The following is a 26,725-nucleotide window of genomic DNA, read 5'->3' on the forward strand; positions in this document are numbered from 1 at the left end:
CCATTTTATTTGCATACAAGAACACATTCGAAGAGAAATGGTGTAATTTTAGGGTGATTTCCAGCTCTCATTCAAAGAGAAATAGCATAATTGTAGTGTGATGTTTACAATGTGCTTTAGCACATTAGCGCATGGTAACTGGCCGCCACTCTACACATGGCTGGTTGCTGGTGGTTGATTACCGGTGAGAGATGTGGTGCTACTTCTTTTGCAGTGTCCCATTGCTGGTGTTCTGTAAGGTGTGCAGCACTACTCTCCTGAGTGGATTGTAGATATTCCATTATCGTCCTTGGATACAGCAATAATCAATGATTTTAAAGTAGTAGGGCATCCTCACAACACCAAAAGATAATATGTTATATTGATGCAACTCAAATGTCATATTTATTGACTACTATAAAATGCTTTAATTCTTCGTTGAAGGGTAAATTGCAGATGTGTCAGAGAAGTCTGATTACAATACATTTGGCCTTTGAGATAACTTTGCCAGGTTTGGAATAAGATAAGCATCTACATTAAATTGAGCCTTGATTGATTCTTTAAAATTACAACCATAGATGTTGATCATTGGCTTGAAACAATTTGTGTCACAACAACTGATGGCTCCAAATGACCAAATTGTGCTTCAACTAGTTCATTCATGGCGAAAGGCACATGCTTAGCTTGCTTGGGATAAATGAGTAGCAGCATAGATTGAATGGTATGCGCTCTTCAAAATTTTGTACAGAATCCAGGTTAGATTCAGGCCAGAGTCCTAATCAGTGGACAAAATACTGTTAGAGATTATATTAACTAGATCTTGTATTTGAAAACCAAACTGATAAAGGTGTCAATACCAAAAATGTTAGTTGCGATTGCTAAAAACACTACAAGAAATGTTACTGGTCTACATATATGTTTTTAACATTGACTGTTACTTAAGCTTTAAAACGATAGATTGAATATTGTGTGCTAGTAGATGATGATTAGGTGTCTCCAAAGGTTGATATGCCAGTTGTTCATTAATTTGGGATGAGGATGGTCTGGTATCGACTTGAAAATCCCACCCACACTGCTGATGAATTGTGGTTTCATCAGTTCAAATGGAGTGTTACTATCAACTGATGCCATCCTGAGTGACTTTAACAGGTGTCAGCCACATACACATGTTCATTGCAAGCAAAACATATAGTATTTTGCTAAGGACAGTTGCCCCGTCTTCGATTGTAGAAACATTCAGTACAGGATTTCCTTGCTTTTGTTACACTTTGTGAACTATCTCTATGGTAACTGCTACTAGAATTTCCTTCTAAATGATATTGCCATTTTTGCTTGAGCCAATAGTGGGGAGGAATAGCTAACTACATTCCTAATTGGCATACCTGCACTTTCATTTGTTGGTGCCTCGTAGTCTGCAGATGACTGCTTTGTCTTGTCATCAGTTGACTTTAGGAAATGGCATTGTCTGGAGTGCACCTTTGCCACATTTTAGTCAACAGTGGATGCACATTGTACAGCTCACAAGTAAATTCAGATGCTCATTATGCTGCTGATGCATTTTCAATAAACTGAGCTTTTTGAGCAACCTCATTTTGCCTAAGATCAGGCTTTTCAAGAACACAAGCTCAAACTTTCTGGTCAGGAGCTATAAGCAAAATCCCATCCCAAATTAAAAATTTTACACAAGACAAGTTCCAATCTGAGCACAGAAAATTCTGCTATCAACTATGACTATGTAGGTTGGCCAGTAATGATTTAAGTGACGACTTCACTTTCTTCTGACACTTGCTGAAACTTAATCTAGCTGCCACTAACGGACAACAAACTACACTGAACAACAAGCATTTATGAACATGAGTTGTAATTTGTGAAGCAGTGCATAAACGTTTTACTATAAGACAATACCAAATCAGATTATCATAAATATCAGGATTTGATAAATATGCAAAACAGCAGAAACTATCTGAGATATGTATTCCAAGTCAAGTCATATATAATGCCAGAAACACGGGTGTCAGATGCAGTTGGCCTCGATACCAGCAGCGTTGATGCTGTTGTGAGAACGTTATCTGACTCTGCTACACATTTCCATAGATTACTCTGTTATTTCTTAGTATGTTACACTTTTATGAGTGTACTGTTGTTACCAGTATTAATCTTTTGCTATTCAGCAGAATGTGCACTGTTTTGAAACTTGCTGACAGATTAAAACTGTATTCTGACTCGAATTTGCACCCAGAACATTTTCGTTCTTTCTTTTGTGTAGTAGTCGCTCACAAACTAAACTGGTCACTGCCCTGAGCCACATAGTGTGGGTAAACCAAAATTGGCACTAACTCTTTGGCCAAAAATGTGCTGAATACTAAACTTTATGACTATGGGTAATGTGTGCCCAAATTAGTGCCATACAAATAATATTGCCGCCATTGTCTGTTTCTGTATCCAGATGATTGGGGTGGTGGTATGTTAGAGAAGTATTATTAACTGTTTCCATCAAGTAGTCCTTTCTCTAACTTTGTCGTAAGTAAAACCTAATTACACAGATTTGATTTCCGTGTTACACGTTGCTGCAAGATTTGATGTAATACAACTTAAGACTATTATTCTCTTTTTTTACAGTTCACACTTTTTAGTATCAAGTGGCAAGTTTCAGTTACGTAAACACTCTGACAGTTACTGCTGGTTATAAAAATTATCTAATTAATAATGTTTTGCTGTGAAATTGTAAGTTATTATTCAGAAATTATCAATATTCTTCAGTGGTTTAAAAATGGTTATTTATTTTCCATGAGAACAGTTTGCCTGTACCACTGCATATTATTCTGAAGTCATCAGTATTCTTCAGTGCATTAAGAATGGTTATTTCTCAGAACAGGGTATCTGTACCTCTACATGGTTTTAAAGTTGGAATGAAACTCGAGGCACTTGACCCAAAAACACATACTGATATAAGACCAGCAACAGTTGCCCGAGTTTTTGATGAAAATTATTTTCTTATCAGAATAGATGGGTGTGGCCCAGACAGCATTGGAACACGTGGCATTTGCTTGTGCACAGCTGACCACCCATATATCTTCCCTGCTGGTAAGTGAATTTGTTGATTCTTCCCTTATTTTTCCTTTGTGAAAATCTATGGGTCATATGATTTTTGTGATTGTCAGATCTATTAACAGCACAAGTTCATATCCATTTTTTTGTTCTGTAAAGGTGTCCGTTATACTGCCCCTATAAACCAAAAAACAACTGAAAAAATTGAAGGTAGTTTTGAGTAAACTTGAAAATAATTCAAAAATATGAATGGTATTTCCAGAGGCACTAATAAATAAGTCAATTATTATATTAGTAACGGACCGCTAACAAGCACATTATCTTCAAAAGCTATTCTGACGTTAATTAACCTTATTGCTGTGAACATGCAGAGGATTATATACAGTCAAAATAGTTATGAGAAGTGATATACCCACTGTATTTAAAAAAAAAATAAAATTGACCCTGTGAGAATAAAAATCTCAACTGAATTATATATATGAGGGTTAATGAAAAAGTCATGGCAACCTTTTTTTTTGTCTCAAAATTGGTAACAAATTAAAAAATTCAGAAATATGCAAATGGAAGGTTAGTTCATATGTAAACATTACATTTAGCGAGCTGGATGAACACACACTCTGCAATGCAGATACAGTGTGAGAAACAAGACAAAAAAAAAATTGTCATTTCAAACATGTTTTACTGTCAGTTGCCACAGTATGCTATAGTACAGGGCAGGAACACAGACCTGCTGCATCTCAGAGTCCCTTGAAATAGTCTCCCAATGAATCCATCACACACTGTGAATGCTGTGGTAGACACCGAATACTCGAGGTCTGTTGTGTGAGCCAATTCTGCACATATGCTGCCTTACGGGCTCTCACATTGTCCTGAAGGATTAACACATTATGTAGTCAGGACATTTCCCTCGAATAGTCCATCATAGGTGTCATTGCAGGAAAGTGTGACAGTAGTACAATGCATTAACAGTTTGTCCAAGTGTGACCAAATGGCTTAAAATCACTCCTTTAGTGTCATAGGCCATTAACTTGATCAGAGATGGATTGCGACAAAATGTCTGTCTGCATGGTGAACCTGGATGACACTGTTTTGTGGACTGGTGTTTCAATTCTGGCTCACAGGACCTGGCCCAAAATTCATCTATGTCGATATTCTCATAAGCATATCGTCTCACTTTCCCTCATAACATGCTAGATGTACAGGACAAGCTTCATAATGTGTCCACTTTTCCACTTTACTTAGTGCATGAGGCACCCATGTTGCAGTAACTTCATGCATATGTTGCTCATTGCTAGAACTCCTGTTAATAATTGTCTTTTCAATACCAGTATGGCACTATAATTCCTGCAGCATCCACCTTCTGTCATTCTCCAAGCATTGGGCGATGTGGGTATGGGCACAGTCCGTACAAACACTGACAGGTAGCACAGTCAGTGCATGTCAGCAATGCCTGAATACATCTGACCACCAAGCAACCATTCAGTATGGTAGAACAGCATTTCCTACTGCTTCCATAAGCTCCCCGTGACAGTGCCGTGCATTCCTTCCACGGTGAACTGCAATCCTTACATAAGACCACTGTACAAGGGAGGTAACATCCATCCTTGATGGCTGCTGAACTCACACCGTGACCTCTCTTCCCAGTTGGTTCTCTTGGAAAGGACTGCCATCTACCACCACATTATGCTTCTGCAGATTCTTAGGGAGGGTTTTGATGCTATGGAATGCACATTGATTGTAATGTAATGTACTATTGCGTACTTTTGCAGTTGACAGTAAAATACGTATGCAAAGACAAACTTTTTTCGTCTTTGCTCTCGTGCTATATCTTCATGGCGGTGTGCACGCTCATCCATCTCCCTACATGCAATGGTTACATATAAACTAACCTTCCATTTACATATTTAAGAATTTTTTAATTTGTTATCATGTTTGAGACAAGAAATATTTGCCATGACTTTTACAACGACCTTTGTATAAAATAGGCAACCACTTATCTGTTGAATTTTTTGGTGTGCGTAGCTGCCCTTTATTCTAATTTACCATAACAGCAAAAACATTCACTTGTATGTGATAGTATTGCCTGTTAAGAAATTCTTGTATAGACTGGGGTTGCTTTTTGTAAGTATTTTCATTTAAAATTCTTTTTATAATGTAGTTTCCTTAGATCACTAGCTAAATGATCAAGATTTTTATGACTGTGTATTTACTCCTTTCAGATCAGTTCTAAAGCTGATGGATAGTACACGACATGTTTCCTTCTAGCTTTTAAGTGTTACTTTTGTTTGAAAACTGTGATTGGTTGTTAAAATTTCAATAAATTGTTCCTGAAATTATTCTTACTACAATAAACATTAATGAATGACAAAACTAGTATGTATGTTTGTACAGGAGGCACATTTTAAATTATCGTGTTACCCCATGCTAAGGACCTTCACCCTCCATGAAAAGGTTAATTGTAATGAAGAAAGAGTAAAGTGTGTGACATGTGTTGCGTTGTGTGACTTAACTATGTAAGTGCTGTGTTTGAGTTTCGAATTCAAAGAGGTTTTCCACACATGGGGCACCCTCTCTTTCAGCACGGCAGTGCCAGGCCTCACACAACCTTGATCGGTGTCTCCTTAATGACGGTACTCCTACTCACTTCAGTGTTACCCACAGAATCTTTTTGGCTGTTGAGCTTATGATCTCTTCTCCCAGTCTTGTTCCTTTGCTAAAATTGTCGCTACACAACGATCCTTTGACAGTGACTATTTTCTGGTGATCCTGTTACTTACCTGTCACCACCAACTGACCAGTTACCGTGTTTAGCTCTTTGAAGAGCCGTCTGGCAGTTGTGTACTTCTGTTGTCACTTTTCTCCACTCTGTGTCAGGTAGCATTGATAAGGTTGCAGTAGATGTCTCCAACCTGATCACCCACACTGCTGGAACTGCTGTTCCCCTTTCTGTAAGGTCCTTTTTATCACTGCTGGCATTGTGGTAGACCAAAGACATTGCAACAGCTATTCACAATCATTGAATGATCGCACAATGTCTCAAGTAGCATCCTTCAAACACCACCGTCCTCACGTTTAAGCAGCTTCGCACTCAAGCTCACTACCTGATTGTGTGCAGTATTATGCCTCGTCCTTGTGAAGCATGCCTCATAATCCCAGGTATGGGGCAAGCTTCATAGTCTTCTAGGCTACAAAAGAGCAACAATTAGTCCGGTTTTCTTCCTTCAGAGTCTATAGACAGCTACTGACTGATTAACTCACTAACATGCTCTGTAAATTGCTTGAAACGATAACAGCCCAATGGTTATACTGGGTTCTCAAATCGTGGGACCTTTTCTTCCCCTATTAGTGTGGTTTCTGGGAGTGATGATCCACAACTGACAAACCAGCAACCTGACTACACATTTCTAAAATCCAGTGCCTGATTGCATCTTTTTTGACATGCATAAGTCATTCGACACTACTTGGTGCCATTACATTTTTCTTTCTCACTATTCCTGGGGCTTTCAAGCCGCTCTACCAATCTTTATTTGTCAATTTTTTTCTTGTTACTAGTGCATGTGAGTGCAAGTGTGGTGTCACCACGCACGTGTGCTCCAATCAGCTGGCAGCTGTATCAGCATTGGACCGGCCGCCTGTAGGAGGCACGCCAATGGCGCAGTCTCTACCATACTGTCTGCCTGTGACTCACATATATGTAAGCATGGACCAGTGCTGCAGACTCCTACTGTCTTCATCCAGTTTTACTCTTGTCATACCATTTACATAATTTAAATAAAATAGAAAGAAACTTCCACATGGGAAAAATATATTAAAAACAAAGATTCCAAGACTTACCAAGCGGGAAAGCGCCGGTAGACAGGCACAATAAAATAGCACACAAACACACACACAAAATTTCTAGCTTTTGCAACCAACGGTTGCTTCTTCAGGAAAGAGGGAAGGAGAGGGAAAGACGAAACGATGTGGGTTTTAAGGGAGAGGGTAAGGAGTCATTCCAATCCCGGGAGCGAAAGACTTACCTTAGGGGGAAAAAAGGATAGGTATATACTCGCACGCGCGCGCGCGCACACGCACGCACGCACACACACACACACACACACACACACACACACACACACACACATCCATCCTTACATATACAGACACAAGCAGACATATGGGGCTGTGTCTGTATATGTATGGATGGATGTGTGTGTGTGTGTGTGTGTGTGTGTGTGTGTGTGTGTGTGTGTGCGCGCGCGCGTGTATATAAGTCTTTCCGCTCCCGAGATTGGAATGGCTCCTTACTCTCTCCCTTAAAACCCACATCCTTTCGTCTTTCCCTCTTTCCTGAAGAAGCAACCGTTGGTTGCTAAAGCTAGAAATTTTGTATGTGTGTTTGTGTGTTATTTTATTGTGCCTGTCTACCGACGCTTTCCCGCTTGGTAAGTCTTGGAATCTTTGTTTTTAATACATTTACATAATTTGTTATGCGTCTTCACATGGATTCACAAAAGGCTTATTTCTGTTATTGTTCAGAGGTTTATGAATAAAACCATATTATTTGTGTTGTTTGGATTGCTTTAGTGTATTATTGGATTAGCAATGAGTTTGGAACATTTCTGCATGTACAGTCTTTCATTGTAGTTTCATCAAGTTAGTCTCTATGGACATCATGCTACCGCCCTTGATCGAACAGCTTACTTCAGCAATGACCACTTTGTCAACTTCCATTAACAGACAGTTACTGATACCCCTAATTAAACTTATTCTGACTATGACGGATACAATTATCTATTTAGCTCCGGACAAAGAAGTGCGTCAGAAGGCTTTACTCTGTGTAAAAACCCCATTGGCAGAAGTTTTGCGAATAGCACAGTCTATTGAAGTTTCTAGGGCAGCAGGTGGCCAAATTGAAGCATGGGGCGATGTGGCAGTATGTCACTAGAAGTGCCGTCTAGGATGACAGTTAGCTCGCATGAGGAAACGGTAGTGGCGGTGGTAAACATGTGGACCCAGTGCCTAGCAGACATGACCGTTACAGCCCCAGCATCAGCATTCTCTCTTGCCGTATTGCCCTTTCTGTTTTTCCAGCATGTTTTTTCAATATGCCTAAATGCTGGGTTGCTTGTAATGCTTGCCAGATAACAGGCCATATTGCCTCCGTGTGTAGTTTGCCGAAGTTCACTCATGGTATGGACATGGATGCAAACTGTGTGACTCCAATGCTTGTGACCTCTCCAAAGTTGTTTATTGAGTTAAATGTTTTTCGCTATGTGCCCCGGCTTACTGGTTGACAGGGGTGCTGCAGTGACATTATTGAATTCTTAAACTTACGTGAGTTAAGGCTTGTCAGTGTTGCAGTGGTCATATAGAAACTAGTCAGTTCTAACAATGCACCATTGGGATAATTTGTGTCATTTGCTTCTTACAAGTCAGTGATTTGTTTCATTACATTTTTGGTGGTGGCTGCTGATGCTGGTGTTGAGAACTTCTTCAGGGCGGATGCATTTCAGTCATTTGGGTTTTCTTTTACTGACACAGTTCACGTTGTGTTGAATCAGGTACTGTATTCTCGACTGGAAACACTGTGTGAGGAGTTTTCTGACTTACTTTTACACAGATACTGAAAGGCAGGCCCTGGTCTAGGGTTTCACAATCACGAGCTTGTGCATAGCAGCTGCTGTTGCTGCTGGTTTGGTTCTCTGTCAGGTGGTTTGGTTTGCTCAACTGTGCTGGTGAGATAAACTGTCAGGATGGACTTCAGACCCCCTGAGCAATTATATTTCCTTACAGTATTGTGTCTCTGTTTTTGGCGATGTTTCACTGTTGTCCAAGGAAGACCTCTTTCCCAGTGTAGTCTTTCCCCCCGTGTTGTAGTAGGAGGTCTGTGTCTTTTCCACGAGCGTCATTGAGGAGTTTTGCGCACTATACTGTTTGCTAGGTGACATGTCGATTGGCCAGGGGTTAGTGGCGAAATTGTCCATTTTGTCGCAGCTTGTGAGCAGTGTGCCCGACAACTGGCAGCTCCCATGGTGTCTCTGTTCCCCCTGGCCCACTCCCCACCAGTTACAGGATGCATTCGTGTAGACTTCTCACATCCCTTCTCGAATTCCTGCTGGCTCTTGGTTGTGGATGCATTTTCCTGGTTTTCTTACATTCTTCAGCGTGCGATGACATCAGTTGAGGTCACAATTCGTGTGGTTTTGAGGGTTTTTCCTATTGAAGGCTTGCTTTCTACAATAGTTTCTGATAATGGGGCCCCAGTTTGTTTCTCACGCCTTTAAATTGTTTTGTTCCTTCACAGCATTCCTCATGTTATGGCTCCATCTTTGCATCCTCAATCCAATGGTGAGTCAGAACAACTAGTGTGTATGTTCAAGTCCCAAATGAAAAAGTTTGTTGAGGATTCTTCGATGAATGATGCTCTTCTCCATTTTCTGAAGACCTGCTGAGTTGCTTCACAACCGGCAGCCACGCAAGCACCTCCACCTTCTGCAGCATACACCACACCTGCACAGTTTTGTCTGACCACTTCACGCCAGGATCGCCGGTTTGAGTGCAAAGGTTTGATCGCCAGCCCAAGTAGATACTGACCACTGTTGTCCATCACAGGGGACGCCATCTTTGTGATATCTGTACAGCCGATGGGCTAGTAGTGCACCACTTTGATTAGTTGTGCCCCTGCTTGCTGCCAGAAGCCACTGGTTTGTGTGTGCGGCCTTCGTCATCGCAGCCTGCCCCACTCCCTCCGCCTCGAGCCCGTCATCACCTTCTGTGGAGTTGCCTCTGTCTCATTGGCTGCCTCCTCCACGTGTGGCATCCTGGAATTACAACTTCCTAGTGCTCTGTGCCGGTCCATCTCTGGCCTTTGTGTTCATTGCCGCAGCCTGCTGTTCCAGTCGGGCTGCCTCCACCGGCCCTCTCGCCATCCTTGCCTGATCCATCATTGCCAGTGGACCCAGCCCTGTCTCCTCCACACTGGGACCTGCCTGCTGTTGACAGTGCAGGAAATGGCACGCTCCTCTCCGGTGTTGTCATCAGGTGTTGTCGGAGCCCACCGCCCTCGTGCATGCACACATCCCCACATGTTGTGGCCTTATGCTCTGATGCCTACCTAGCCCATCTTCCTGCCCCCTCCATTGGCACCAGCTACCACCGCTCCGGATCCAATGGATACGTCTCTCGCCACACGGCTAGTGTCTCCTCCATTGAGTGGGTGGATAATTCACACGAGGGAGAGATGTGCTGTTTCCAACTACTAGTTCGTGTGAGTGTGAGTGCGCCAAGTGTGGGTCGCTGCTTGTGTACGTTTCAATCAGCCATCAACTGGCTGGCTGGCTGGCCCCTGGAGGCCCCTATGGGAGACGTACACATGGCGCAGTCTCTGCCACACTGTCTGCTGACAACTTGCACATATGTATGTGTGGAGCAGCACTGACATACACTCTCTATGTTCATCCAGTTGCACTGTTCGCAGCAGTTGTTTTGTGTCTTGTTACGTCTGGATTCACAAGAAACTTATTTCTATTATTGTTGAGAAGTTTAAGAATAAAGCCATATGTATGTTATGTGGACCAGTTTTGTGTATTACTAGGTTACTACATATCCTACCAGTTATTTCGGGCTAGAGTTGGTATCTGTCAGCTTGTGATGAGTGCAAGGGAACACTGCCCCACCGGGCTCTGGTCTGAATCACTGCCATCAGTGAGCTAATGACTTCCATTGGACCATTGGTTACCCCGCCCCTTGCCCCCCCCCCCTGCCCCCCCCCCCCTGCCACCCCCCCCCCCCACACTCCCCCACCCCACCACCCCTCCAGTCTGTATGATGATGACTTTTGCATTTGGTATAGCTCCCAATATGTAGCCCGCAACGATATAGCAATGTTCACAAATAAAGATGACCCCTTCGCCGTTGCACTGCGAAATTATTATCCTCGTGCTGTCTTGAGTCTCTGTACTGCATTGTTAAGGTCTTACTGGTTGCATCTCTTTAGCAGAACAACATTGGTTGGTCAGTAGTGATCTTCACAGTTTGCATTACAATTATTTGCTGTTGAGAAACGTTTAAAAGTGAAAGAAACTATGCCAGGCCTCCAGAAATAGTCTGTTCTTTGCTCAGGACAGGATGGATGAGTTGGAAAAACTTGTAAAGGAGGAGATGGTCACTCAGTCTGTAGACGGAAAGGACCCATTTGTTGTCAGGACGAGGAGAGAAAAGGAGGAAGGGGAAGGGCCAGAGGGAGTAGGATGACACAAGGGAGGTGTCAGAGAGAATAGTATGACTCAGGGGAGGTGCCAGAGAGCGTAAGAAGCCACAGATATCCAAGCTTGCTCTGTCTCTAATGACTTCATCATCAATTGGGTGTTAAACCCAGAAGTTTTTCCTTTCTTGATCATATCTTCGAAATAATTCTGTAACAAATTCTCAGTCCACACTGCGAAACTGTGTGCAATCCGGAAGCAGTGAGGTCATAATATTTCATTTTCTCTCTACCCAACTGTCTCAATGGACAATATATGGCAGTCTGTATTGTAGCAACGTCTTCCTTGATCTATGATTAGATTATCTTAAAAGGAATTAATCAGCAAAAGAAAAAAAAAATCCATCATGAGGTCTTCTTCATCAGTTTCACTTTTCACATAGTACATAATGCCATTCAAAACTTCTACCATCAATAATGACGTGTAACACTTCCCGGCTTTCTCCTGTTGCTATCAGACATCGTCATTCTGTTAGTGAAGCTAGCATTCCATTGATCTATCCACTGAAACATTGTAATTTTTTTTCCAGCTTGTGTTAAATCCTTGGTAGCATGCTAACAAGGATCCTGTAAGTTAGATTACTCCTAATTTTTAGGGTGCTGTACATCAGTTGGAATAACAAAATTCTTACAGGATCACTTTGGTAAGATGCAAGTAAGACTCTTGGACTGGGAAGATTCCATACAAACTGAATTACCTATATATACAGTTCATCCATACCAGGATTCGAGAAACTCAACCATTTTTGCTTCTTATTGACATTGATACTGGCGAGATGTTGGTCCCATGGATTCCAAGATTTTCGAGAATGTTTTAAATTCAGTAATATAAATGTGACATAAAGTCAGGTTGGAGGCAAGCGACCATTATTATTATACTTAGTTCTATATTCAGGCTGACTGGGTTGCAATAGTAAAAGTCAAACATCAGGCAAGGAATGACTCATATGATATGTTTCAAAATTTATCCATCACCAGATATCTGGGAGAGATTGCTGCATGTAGGTATGGCATTTCAAGTTATGTATGTAACAGTCAACCTGATTGCACCCAAACTGTGATTGTCTGAACTTTTAAGTCTGATGCCAGATAAAAAATGACAAAAGAAATATTTTTTTCATGTGATATGATTATGTATTAACAGTTTTCGAATTTTTCTTTTACTTGTACTGTGAAACCTTGTTTCTTCTTCAGATTTCATCACTGTAGGTAAATGGAAAGTACCCTGTAGGTTTTGAGGAATGTACCAAAATATGTAACTTAAATGGCCAGATTGTTACATTTATTGCACCTCTCAAGGACCTATAGACCTTAGTATTTTTCAACTTGATACGTCTACCTGTTCCTGAGAAATAGGTGTCTTAATAGACAGATGAACAGAGTGAGACTAAAAAATTTTTAAAAAATGAAATAAAAAACCTTTATTTCGTTTGGTATAATTACAAAATTACAGCTTCCAGATTTTTTTTCATTTGGTAACATTGTGAATCCTTGTTTTTTGTCAAATTTCATGATTCTAGGCCAACAGGAAGTACCTTATAGGTGTTAACAAATGAGTTTTATCAGAATATGAGGTATGAATGCCCGATCTTTTGACTGCATTGACGTATGTTAATCTGCCAAGGGACCATGGGCCTTATTATGTGAGTTATATTTCAACTTGATATGTGTACCTGCTCCATAGAAAAAGGGTTATTAACAGACAGACAGGTGGACATTGATTTTTTGATACATTTAAACCTCCTTTCATTTTTTGAATATGCCTCACCTGTCAACTCGTTATCAAAAAATACACAAAGAAAGAAGGATCATCTCCTCCTTGACGCCCCACAGTCAATTGGCCAGACTACTCTCTCTCTTTCTTACAATGTCAAGACAATACAAATGTTTTTGGATGAGGTCTACCTTTAACAAAACACAATTTTATTTTTGTATCTGAAACATGTTTCACTGCAGTTGCAGCATCATCAGTGGGGTTTTATTTTATGCCTCTTAAACATAAAGAATGTTCTTTACTGTCTGTACACATGTAAATATTAGTTTTTAAATCACATTTACAAATTTTTGAAGAACACATAAAATTATGTATTCACACCTTTTTACCACATGGTGTGGTTTTCCTGAGGTGAAGGCAGACCCCCGTGCAAAAACATATATATTGTTAAAGCAAGCACGGACAAAAGAGCTTCAACCTCATGATGATAATGTCAAGACACTTCATGCCTGCTACTGCTATTCCCCGACACACAACTTCTTACATATGAAATGGCCACTTCTCACTCTCAACAGTATTGTTGTTTGTAATTAGCAGAAATAGCAATGCCAGAATAAGCTAAATGTATACACTAAGAATCAAAACTGCTAATAGCTTCTACTGGCCTTTACATTTCTATTAATGCTGAGAAAAAGATTAAGCGCAATGATGGCTCCAGCAACAAGCCACATCAGAAACAGAATTGTCCAAGTGAAAGAACATGACAACAGCTATACATAAGGTGAACATCCATTTATTTTCATTGGCTTGAGGATTAGGCCGTCGATGCAGCAGTGCTAGGTTGTGTCCTAACTGATCCTATCTTGCGCCCCAAGCAAAGTTCCGCAAGAAACTATTCAAGTTCAGTAAGGCTTCTGTGAAAGAGAAGACAGCAGTTCAAAAAACCAGTTATGAACACTGTATGACCTGTTAAAAGGTGTCACACTGTTAATGACTGCTATTAGATGATGTCCCAGCAAATCTCTGAAGTTAATGCACTTTTCTAAGGACAGGAATGTATGATGCAATAAATTGCTGATTGCTTTATGGATGGAACTCTTCCCTGTACAATTTGATTCCCGTCAAGTTTCTGGCTAGAGTCTCCCAACCTAACAGTTGACTTTTCACCAACAGTGGTGGCTGAGGATGACATACTGGACCACTTTGTCGGAGACTGAGGGTTTTGGTGACAGCCCTCTGAAGTGTCAGCTGCCACCCCCGCTCACTTGCCTGATAATGTGAAACTGTCACTGTCAACATTCCATCTGCATCTCCTCAGCAGTTCCCTCAGTTGCAACAACCATAGTGTCTCTTCCTTGAAGCCTGTGTCCACCAAGGGATGCTCCCATTGTTTGGTTTTCTTAGCCTCCTATTTATTTAATATATTTATCAATTGGTTTGCTCAGAAAATAATGTACAATTCATATTTACAATTTTAGATCAATCTCTATCTTTCCTGCTTTATTGGTATTAAATTTAACATTATAAGTACTCTATAGTTGCTTTAGAAACATGCTATCAGAAACTTCCCTTCTGCCTCTCCACCAATTACAGGCTTCTTGCTTGTTGTAAAAATAACTGTTACAAACATACACATATCAGAGATTCTTCTGACATGAATAATAAAGAATAAATCTCTTGAACAACACTGATGATTTAATTACAAAGTCAGGTTACTCCATCTTTTTTTATTATTAATAAGTGTAGTCCTTTGTATCTCCTGAGTTTAAAAAAAGATTTTTTTTTTAAGAAAAGAAAGGTTTTGTAGTAGTTTCACAGCATCATCATCATTTAAGACTGATTATGCCTTTCAGCGTTCAGTCTGGAGCATAGCTTCCCTTATAAAATTCCTCCATGATCCCCTATTCAGTGCTAACATTGGTGCCTCTTCTGATGTTAAACCTATTACTTCAAAATCATTCTTAACCGAATCCAGGTACCTTCTCAGTGGTCTGCTCCGACTCCTCCCACCCTCTGCTATTGAACCCATGAGTCTCTTAGGTAACCTTGCTTCTCCCATGCGTGTAACATGACGCCACCATCTAAGCCTGTTCACCCTGACTGCTACATCTATAGAGTTCATTCCCAGTTTTTCTTTGATTTCCTCATTGTGGACACCCTCCTGCCATTGTTCCCATCTACTAGTACCTGCAATCATCTTAGCTACTTTCATATCCGTAACCTCAACCTTGTTGATAAGGTAACCTGAATCCAGGTGTAGTTTCACAGTCTTCAACAGATAATTATTTATCTGAGGATCGTGGTTCTGTAATTTGTGAGCTTCATTACTCTAGAATGTTTAACTGGAAATCTTTGACAAAACCTATTTGCAGCATTTATTGCATATCAAGTGATCATCAGACTTTCCTCAACATGAATATGGGGCTGGAGGGTATGATGAACTGTGTCTGCTGCTGTCTAGATATTATCCTAACAACATGAGTTATTGGTGAGGTACTGCAGGATCTCGTGAAGTTATATTATGGGAACCGAATTTAGACAACAACTGTGCAACTCTGCAGAAAAGTGGGACATATATTAACACATATTGTGAAACTGCAGCAGGGTAATGTCTTCAGGAACAGCTGATATAACAGTAAGTGATCTCTATATCATTTTGAAGATTCAAGCATAATGAGAGATCAGTATGCATGAAAATTTAATCTGTCAGTGTGTAGACCTGTTCCACCACAGAAACAAAAAGACAACATCTGCAGAAAGACAACATTCACAATAAGCAACCATAGATGACTATATCAGTAATGACACATTACCCAACAGCATCTCATTGCAGTCTGCTAAAATATTCACTATATTATGAAGATGGAAAAGGGCACCTACATTTCCATTCTGGATGTGTGGGTCTGGAGGAAGGGTGGTAGTACCTTGGGACATGCTATTTATAGGAAGCCAGTTTACACTGTTTTGTATCTTCTGACTAATTGTTGTCACCATCTTGCTAACTTTCAGGGGATACTTTGTATCATACATCATAGGACCCAAAATTATCCCAGATTCTGAAAGTTTGTCAAGTGAGCTAGCCCACCTTGGTTTACCTTTTGCCAGAAAGGGTATTGTGAGAGACAGATCACTAAGGCCCAATTATGATTTGGGTGAATGATGAGAATAACGAGGTGACATTTAAGTCTACAGCTTTTTTGTTGTACATAAGATACTATTTTGGTCATATTCCAAAGGAGCACAGTGTAAAGGGCTGTTTGGGACACCATTCAAGATTAGGGCCCTTTCAAGCTATGTAATGGATGTTCTCAGTTTGTGCAAGGATGGACCCTCATTTCCTTGCAGTCAGGCCATTAGTACTGTGGAACAGAGAGTAAGCAGCACCACACATGCTTAAAACATCCAGGCAAATCTATGATTGCAGAATATTGCCTCAGTATCAATCTCCTAAGAAATGTAATAACACAGAGATTCAACTGCACACTTCTGGTTCCTGGGGCATAGTTATTAAGGATGCCAGTGACCTCAGAAATGGAGGTGGCACATCTCAGCCTGGCCTGAGCATGGAGCAACTGTGTGAGGTAGGCATTCCTGGGCGGCGATGGAGCTGCCTCAGTTGCTGACATTACAGACCACTACGGCTGTGTCACATGCAGGGCATGTCTGAAGTGTGAACACTGGCCCTTGATGTCTGACTTGTGGCACCCGGCAACAGTGGACACTAAGCGAATTGGTGGTTAGAAGGGACAGAGTTCGAATCTCTGCCCTTCAGAGCTGATGCCAGACTATATCCTGTGGGTGACAGGCAGTGACAATTGGTACCATTGGATGACAGAGAGTGATGATTCTTCTCCGGGCCACAAGAGGATTGCTTGCTTCGCAGTAATTGCCAATTCGATGGCATTTGCCGGTTGAGCAGTCAGTACTTATATGTCACAAGGTTAGGCATGTTGACATGCAGATGCTCCAGGATCATGTAGCTCCCTTGTAGTGATACTAAGTGGTGTCTTGGATTTCAGTAATACCAGTGGTTGCATACCAGGTGGTCATACCAAAGTGCAGAGGCTGTCCACGAAGGTGAAATGCTGCAACATATTATTACTGCAATTGGCATAGTTGCAGTAGTGGTGGCTTGTGCCAACTAGTACGGCTACATTGTGTACTCTGACGTTTGGTCTCTATGTATGTACAGCCTCACCCACTGAAGGTTAAACTGACAAGCACTGTGGTTTCATGTTTTATTGTGTCTTGAAAATCGTAAGTGTTCACCTGTTGAAATACTGACTGTTGTTGAAGAAAGTGCTCAACTGCATTCCCTTAAGTTATTTTAACATTCAATGTGACAGGCTAACCTACAGTTTCACAATACTTAATATGTGCTATAGAGCTTGTTCCCATTGTTGAATTTCTTTACCACATAGTCACAGATTGATTTTAGTATATGATTAACTTCTCATGGTTGGGATTCACAGTCATATAATATTTCTTAAAGGACATCATAGTCGCCATTGACTGTATAAAATATTTATTGTTACTATTGCAATTTCGGCCTTGTGGCCCTTTTCAAGTAAACTGCAAAAGTTACATTCTGCCAGAATATAAAACTATCTGACACGAGTTCAGGTGCGCCTGAACTCGTACGTGTGATAGATTATTAGAACGGTGGTAACATTGACAGTTCAGTATGTATTTAACAACATATTACGATGTAATAAGTGTCGTACTCATCGGATCTTGTGGGACACTCACATTCAAAAGGCTGTATTTTGACAACGATATGTAGTCATGTTTTATATTCTGACAGAATGTAACTTTTGCAGTTTACTTGAAAATGGCCATAAGGCCGAAATTGCAATAGTAACAATAAATATTTTATGCAGTCAATGGCGTCTATGATGTCCTTTAAGAAAGATTTTAGTATAGTTGTCCTATAATCATGAATATGCAGCAAAGTCCTAATTTCTCTAGTCCCTGCTTTGATAGGAGTTGAATTCTGCCCTTCTGTAACACAGTTGTTAGATCTTTCAGCTACATATACATCTTTGTCTGTGCAGGTTGGTGTGAAGAGAACGGAATAACTCTGTCACCTCCACGGGGATGGCAGAGTAATGATGGAGAGACTTTTTCATGGGTTAATTATTTGTCAAAGATGCCTGGTGTTGAGACTGCTCCCACAGCACTTTTTCCACCACGCCGTTCTGCTTCTGAAATGGGATTTTGTCAAGGTGCAGCCTTGGAAGCTGTTGACCCAAATAATCCTGACCGTGTTTGTGCTGCAACTATTGCAAACATCACTCAGCACCTATTGTGGATACGTCTCGAATCAGAGCCTCGAGAGAGGTAATCTCTCTCTCTTCATCAGTTATTACCTGCTTCGATTCTAATGCATCTTTCATAAATACTGAACTCATAGTAATAGTAGTTCTGAATGGAAAGTAGGACAACATAACCCAGTCTCTAACAGCATTCTAGCAAAAAAATTTATTTATCAATTGTTTCTATTCTGTGTTCTGCTATACTAAGTGCATTACATTAATTTTTTGTTCATTGAAATTGTGAAGATATGTAAATAGTATGGCGTACTAATACCGTATCTAATTTGTTGTTAAAAAAGTAAGGAAAGCTGGTACTGTCAACATAATTTGTGATGAAGCACTAACTCATAAAAATTAAGTAAGGTGGCGTAGTGGTGAAGTACTGGACTAGCAAGAGCAGTGAGGCCATCCAAGTTAGTTCTAAGCGGTTTTCTTAAATCAGTTAAGGCATATTCGAAGGGACATTATAAATTTCCTTACATGTCTTTCTTCTGTACCAGCTTGTGGTCTGCCTCTAGTGACATCATCAGCAATGGGATCTTCCTGCCCTTCATTTGGGGAAGTGCAAGTAAAGAAATCCTCCATAGCTTCCATGCCATTAAGAGAACCATCATAGCATTCACCTCAAGAAAATTAAACAAACCATAGGAAACATAAATTAGGATGTAAATCTCACTTCTTATAAATGAATATCCAAGTTCTTAACCATTCTGCCATCTCATTCTACAGTGCGTTCGTGTTTCATCCTCAAATCTCACCATTCACTTTCTTGGTTCTGTATGCAGAGTAGGCATGTACTCAAGTACATACAAATCAGTAAAATTCATTGTCTAATAAATTTCTGATATAAATTGCTACACACACAAGTGTTACGTTTTGTACTGTAACACACTTATTAATTTTACAAAATTCATGTTTATTCCAAACTATTCATCTTTTTTGACAATGCATTCTGCCATATGTATGAAACTTTCTTTTACAGATCTCGTCAATACGTAGTCAATATTGATTCTCTGGACATTTTCCCTGTTGGCTGGTGTGAGAGCAATTCTTATCCTCTTAAACCTCCTCGTTCTTTCTCGACACCTGTTCCAGTGAGGCAGCCAGCCCAAGTTAACACACCAAAGTAAGTAACAAAATCTGATAGTTGACAGGCCAATATAAAAACGTAGCTATATTTCAAGGAAGAGTGCATTGAACAGAGCAAGTAGTTACTCTTTTTTTCCCAGTCTGAGGTTATGTATTAGAAGATGTAAGAAAAGAATACTGGAACTCCTTGGTAATTGAGTTACATTTTTCTGTTTGCTTCAGCAATTTTTATCTGCTGAGAAAGAATATTTTTTAGCTCCTTACTAGCTTTGTCATTATGTTGCTCACCTGCTGCCATTTTCTTTATCCGTGTAAATTTCCCTTGGTGTTTCATTACATGTGATATAAGTCGACAAGTCTTCATGAGCAGGACACTCTTGCATGACATGTTCAGGTGCACCAGTGATCCCACATGCATGAACATTAGTTATGTTTTGTTATTATTATTCTTACTATTTCTTTTATTTTATTTAGTTTTTTTTAAATCCCGTGTAGATTTTCAGGGTATGACCCACAGCCTGTGAGGCAGTTGTGATAGTGTTCTTAATCACCTGATCTTGCTCTGGTAAGAACTCTTGGCATAACTGCTATACTAGCAGCAGCTGAGTAGAAAAAGTGAACCAAGAGGATATGCTTCAGTTCAGACATAAAAGTCAGTGTATTATTGCTAAGATTTTTATTTCTTGTGATAGCTTATTGAAAATAGAAACAACAGAATACTTTACATCTTTCTGTACAAGAATCAAGGAAGAGTGATCCAAATGCAGATCAGATTTCTACATAGTATTAACTGAGTGAAAGCTGCTAATTCTTGGAAATAAACTCATATTGTTAACAACAAACAACGTTAAAGAAAATATGGATTGAGAGGCGGCTGTTGAGTTCCCACATTACTGAACAGGGGCACTGACAAGAGATTTGCAAACTTACACCAGATATCACTTGAACTGCCTGTTTCTGTGCCTAAAATACCGTTAGTTAATAAGAAGAGTTACAACAGGATATAATCCTGTATGTCATAATACAACAAAAATAAGCGAAAATAGACTAATTTTCATGCTGTACTATCATTTCTTGCAGATATTGTTCTAATGGGAAATATAGTGGCATTCAATTTTTTTTTACAAAATCCTTAACATGAGCTTTCCATGACAATTCAGCATCTGTCTGAATACCTAAGAATCGTGTATGTTCTGACTCACTAATCTGTGTAATCAAAATTTCGGAATGACTAATCTGTGTAATCAAAATGTCAGTTTTAGTTTAATTGTGTGTTAGAAACTGTAAAAACAGTGTCTTACTGTGATTTACCACCAATTTATTTCTAGAAGTCATGAAATATCTTTAGCTACATTGTTTGATACATTTCCTACATTGCAGTCTACATCTTTCACTACTAATCTAGTGCCATCAGCAAACATAGAAGATATTGTGGAATCACTTGTCATATTAGAAGTTATGACATGCAAGAAACAGTAGTGGTCTCAACACTGACCCCTAGGGCAACCCCAGCTAACTGTGGCCCATTGAGACTCCATGTCATTACTACAGAGAATGACCTTTTGTTGTCTGTTCTTAAAGTATGAGAGGAACCAATTGTGAGCTGCTTCTCTTATTTCACAATCCCCACTCCCCCATCCGCAAGCCACCAATCTCACTGATACAGTAGCCTGCCTTGTGATTCAAACCCACCCCCCACACACCACCGTCCAATGATAAAACCAACAAATAAAATCTCATTTACCTCTGCCCCTCCACTGCACCCTCGACAGCCACTGTCAGAATTCCCATCTCTCGTAGCACACATCCCACTAATTCTCCCTCTCCTGTCTGGGCTTACGAGAGCTCTTTCTTCCTATACCAACTCCTAGAGTATTGTTTTATGATCAACACAATTAAGTGTCTTAGTTAAATCAAAGAAGACATCTAGTATCTGCAGCTTTTTGTTGAATCCATCCAGTGCTTCACAGAGAAAAGAGAAAAAAGAATATATTTAGCATGCCACTGACATCTTTCAGTTGTTAAACCACTTCTAAAACCAAACTGTACATTTAACATCAAATTATGTTTACTGAAATCTATTTTCAGCATTTTCAGTAACTTTATAAAATTCAAATGGCACAAAACGTGGTCTAAAATTTTCTACATTATACCTTTCTTCTTTTTATGTAAAGTGATCTCAATAGTGAGTGCTTTAATTGTTTGTGAAACTGATCATTGCTAAAGGAAAAATTCCAGCTTTAGTAATTACTGGGCTTATATATGCAGTACAGTGCTTTAATATTCTGCTAGATACCCCATCATATCCATTTTAGTATTTAGTACTCAGTGATTCAATTATTAACTCAATCTCCATGAGTGTATTTAATTTTCATTGAGTTTTACAGTAATTGACTGATTGGTTACTCAATTGTCCTATAATTTGAATAATTCTTTCACCGAACTGATATGGAACAAGTCAGTTTATATTATATGTGTACTTGTATTATTAACATACCGGCGCTTTCCTGCTTGGTAAATCTTGGATTCTTTGTTTTTAATATATAACATATTATTAATGAAGATATAATTTTTTAGTCCTTTTCATGCAAATACATTTAAAAACTAGTTCCTTTTTTAGAAGGATACTAGTTTTAAATAAAAATTCCTCTGTGAAATATAAGGAATGTGCAAGAGAAAAGATTCTAATTGCTATCGGCCAGACACTTTATGGTATTGGGCAAATGATCAACAAGTTTTGTTGCTGTACATTGAACTCCACTTTGGGCCATTGACATCTTTAATAATGGCTAAAAAAGGTCATTTTTCCCTCTAGTACTATAGGTATGGACATCACTGATTTTCACAAATTGTGATGAATTGTTTGTGGCTAAAGACAAGAATTCTATGCAACATAAAATCCCAAAAAAATGCATACGTTCATGCACTATTAAATTACAATACATACAATATCAGATGAAAAATACATTAAAATATGCACTATTATTGTCGTTCCTAACTTATTAATTCACTCCCCTTTTTGCACAGTAAACAACTAACAACATTTTTCAATTATTTTCTCCTATGTTCCTGTGCTTATCAGCCAAAATATTTCTGTAGGCACGATATGACCTCTCTACACAACAAGAAGTTATAGGTGCAAATGTGAATGAACATATTTGTTAATTAAGTTCTTCATTCATGCTTTCACCTTCTTCACTGAACAAAAGTATCCGTAGTTTGGGTTCTTGTTTATAACACAGTCCAATTTGTTCTTTGCATCTACTCCCACTTTCCCTTGGGCATGACTGAGCTATCTATGGAACTCCTCACAAATTGACATTGAGTCTACCAGTGGCAGACACCTATCTTCTCATTTTGTTATAGTAGAGGGAAATTTAGGGAAGTTAGTCTTAATGTTAATTAAATCATGCTGCACATTTTTGCATTGAAATGCTGCTCTGCATCTCTAATACATACACCATCATCTGGCAAGAAACTATTTATTGCCTAAAATGAAAGTAGTATTTACTTTAGAATATTGATGTATCAATTTTGTTGCAATTACCTGTGTACCAGTTTTCTTTCATACTGGTTTAATGGCATCAGAAATGACATAGTAAAAAACCGCAGTTTTCAACCAACTACCCCCATCTAGTAAGGATGGGCTGAGAGGGTAACAGTGCCTCAGGTAGGCTCTTTTTATAAGCAGCTACATGTGCAGGGACTTTTAAAAACATCTGTATAGAACAAAATAACATTTTAAAATGAGTAATTTATTTACAGCTTTGGCACCATTCAAAATGATATATCCCTAGAGTTTTACACATTCCTTTTAATTTAATTGAGGATATCAAATTATTGTCAGTATCATAATTGCTTCTGCAATTCAATTGGGTCCACAGACAAGACATGTAATGTGTTGTACATTTGGGTAGAATATTTCAACTGCATTACCGGTCTTCTTCAGCATATAGAGAGCAGTGTCACTTAACAGGAAAACAACTCTGCTTTTATTTATATTGTATGATTACAGAAGACCTAAAATATAAGAAGTATTTTCTCAGAAAATGGTTTATAAAAGTAGTGACTTAAATGCGAATAAAAGAATTATTTGAAATGTTATCCACTTACAATTTCTGATTAAAACTTAACACGATTCAGCATCAGAGAAACCAGCAGTTGCAAAATTATTAGGATGTTGCAGGGCTTTACAGCACACCAGATAGTGTTGACCAGACCCATCCTCAGTTAATTTTCGTACAGCTAGGCTAGCAACGTAGTGCCCTGTAGGATCAATTGTTTCATTTACAGATGTCTGGATGTTTGAAGTTTCTAGGACCTCATGAATTTTATCCAATACATCGTTGACAAAACAAAAAGTAATTCTACATGTGTAAAAATAGTTATCATTTATTGTGGTAAATACAGTTAGCATGGTTCATGGTGTGGGTTCCTGTTGTCATGTCCTAGTTCATGAACCACGGGCAACGTATGAGTGGCCAAGTAAATGGTCCTGATAGTCAGGATACCAGTTACTTTGGAATAAGGCTGGGCATCTCGGACATATTCTCAGTTGCGGTCACCTTTGTGCTCAGATGGTAAAGACTACCAAATCCACCGGTTAGTCCCTCAACCATTAGGGGTAACACTCAATGGGACCCAGGGCAAGTAAGGCTAGCAACCTGCTTCCCTGGTACTTTAAATATTATGCTGGCAACAATCAGAGCAAAATGCCTTGGACCTTTGGAGGTGACAGAGGCCCACCTCTAAATGACAAACCAAGGACTCCTAAGATATGACACGGCAAACGAATGGTAACGAGATGGGGAGCTATTAATATCAATGGGGGCTACTCTGGGAGAAGGTACAGCTGGCAGAGGCTGCAAGTAAGATGGGGTAGGACGTTTTAGCTGTTAGTGACATTCGGGTGAGGGGTGAGAAAGAAGAGGAAGTGGGAGAACACAAGGTCTGCATGTCAGGAGTCAAAGGAGGAATAGCACATGGGGTGTAGGGCTTTACATCAGGAAAGAAATGGAACCCAGCATAGTTGCAATAAGGTATGTAAACAAATGACTGATGTGGATAGATTTGACAGTGTCTAGCAAGAAAATTAGGATTTCATTGTGAAGGGACAGATCAAGATAAGATGGATAGTTTTTATGACGCACTCAGTGATGTAGTTGTAGAGTAAAGGACAAGGACACTGTTCTGCTCTTGGGTGATTTTAATGCCAGGATTGGAAATCGAACAGAAGGGTATGACAAGGTTATGGGTAAATTTGGAGAAGATATGGAGGCAAACAGGAACAGGAAACAACTCTTGGATTTCTGTGCCAGTATGGGCTTAGTAATCACAAACTCCTTTTTTAAACATAAGAACATTCACCGGTATACTTAGGAAGGCAGGGGAACCAGATCTGTCATTGACTATATAATAACAGATCAGGAATTCAGGAAGGCTGTGAGGGACACACGTGTATTCAGGGGATTCTTTGATGACACTGGTCACAATTTAATCTGCAGTGAAATTGGTATTGTGAGGCCGAAAGTGCAGGATGTCAGGTCCATATGTAGGAGGATAAGAGTGGAGAAACTTCATGATAAGGAAATCAGGCACAAGTACATAACAGTGATCTCGGAAAGGTACCAGTTAGTTGAATGTAGTCAATTACAGTCATTGGAAAAGGAATGGACAAGGTACAGGGATACAGTACTAGAAGTGGCTAAAGAATGTCTTAGAACAGTAGTGTGTAAACGTAGGATGAAGCAAACAGCTTGATGGAATGACACAGTCAAGGCAGCCTGTAAAAAGAAAAAGAAGGCGTACCAAAAATGGCTACATACTAGAACTCAGGTATACAGAGAAAGTTATGTTGAAAGAAACAAAGCCAAACAGATAAATGCAGCATCCAAGAAGAAATCTTGGGAAGACTTTGGAAACAGGTTGGAGACTTTGGGTCAAGCTGCTGGAAAACCATTCTGGAATGTAATTAGCAGTCTTCGAAAGGGAGGTAAGAAGGAAATGACAAGTATTTTGGACAGGTCAGGAAAACTGCTGGTGAATCCTGTTGATGCCTTAGGCAGGTGGAGGGAATATTTTGAAGAGTTGCTCAATGTAGGTGAAAATCAGTAATGTTTTAGATTTCGATGTACAATGGGATAGGAATGATGATGGAAATAGGATCACATTTGAGGAAGTAGAGAAAATGGTAAATAGATTTCAGTGCAATAACGTGGCTGGGGTGGATGAAATTAAGTCGGAACTCATCAAATACAGTGGAATGTCAGGTCTTAAATGGCTACACAGGATAATTGAAATGGCCTGGGAGTCGGGACATGTTCCATCAGACTGGACAAAAGCAGTAATCACACCAATCTTTAAACATGGAAACAGAAAAGAGTGTAGCAACTACAGAGGTATCTCTTTAATTAGCATTATGGGTAAAATCTTCTCAGGTATTGTTGAAAGGAAAGTGCAAGTATTAGTTGAGGACAAATTGGATGAAAATCAGTGTGGGTTTAGGCCTCTTAGAGGTTGTCAGGACCAGATCTTTAGCTTACGGCAAATAATGGAGAAGTGTTACGAGTGGAACACGGAACTGTATCTATGCTTTATAGATCTAGAAAAGGCATATGATCGGGTTCCTAGGAGGACATTATTGTCTGTTCTAAGAGATTATGGAATAGAAGAAAAACTTTTGCAAGCAATTAAAGGTCTTTACATAGAGTTGACGGTAAATTGAGTTCATGGTTCAGAGTAGTTTCAGGGGTAAGACAAGGCTGCAACCTGTCTCCACTGTTGTTCATATTATTTATGGATCATATGTTGAAAACAATAGACTGGCTGAGTGAGATTAAGATTCGATTGAAAGTTTGCAAATTAATATTTCAGAGCTAGATCAGAAATGTAAGGACTATGGTATGAAGATTAGCATCTCCAAAACGAAAGAAATGTCAATGGGAAAGAGATATAAACGGATTGAGTGCCAAATAGGAGGAACAAAGTTAGAACAGGTGGACGGTTTCAAGTACTTAGGATGCATATTCTCACAGGATGGAAACATCGTGAAGGAACTGGAAGCGAGGTGTAGCAAAACTAATGCAGTGAGCGCTCAGCTACGATCTACTCTCTTCTGCAAGAAGGAAGTCAGTACCAAGTCTAAGTTATCTGTGCACCGTTCAATCTTTTGACCAACTTTGTTGTATGGGAGCGAAAGTTGGGTGGATTCAGGTTACCTTATCAATAAGGTTGAGGTTACAGATATGAAAGTAACTAAGATGATTGCACGTACTAGTAGATGGGGACAATGGCAGGAGGGTTCCACAATGAGGAAATCAAAGAAAAACTGGGAAT

The 26,725-nt window shown here is 39.6% G+C and overlaps 1 protein-coding gene across 1 annotated transcript in view; it reads left to right on the plus strand.

Moving 5' to 3' along the window:
* LOC126271942 (scm-like with four MBT domains protein 1) overlaps positions 1–26,725 on the plus strand; it is a 161,551-nt gene that overhangs the window by 82,432 nt on the left and 52,394 nt on the right. The window contains exons 7-9 of the mRNA XM_049974369.1: positions 2,850–3,063; positions 18,041–18,326; positions 19,284–19,427. Of these exons, the coding sequence (XP_049830326.1) occupies positions 2,850–3,063; positions 18,041–18,326; positions 19,284–19,427 (644 nt within the window). The remainder of the gene's footprint in view (positions 1–2,849; positions 3,064–18,040; positions 18,327–19,283; positions 19,428–26,725) is intronic.

Source organism: Schistocerca gregaria, chromosome 5 (assembly GCF_023897955.1).
Source record: "Schistocerca gregaria isolate iqSchGreg1 chromosome 5, iqSchGreg1.2, whole genome shotgun sequence".
Classification (NCBI taxonomy): Eukaryota; Metazoa; Arthropoda; class Insecta; order Orthoptera; family Acrididae; genus Schistocerca; species Schistocerca gregaria.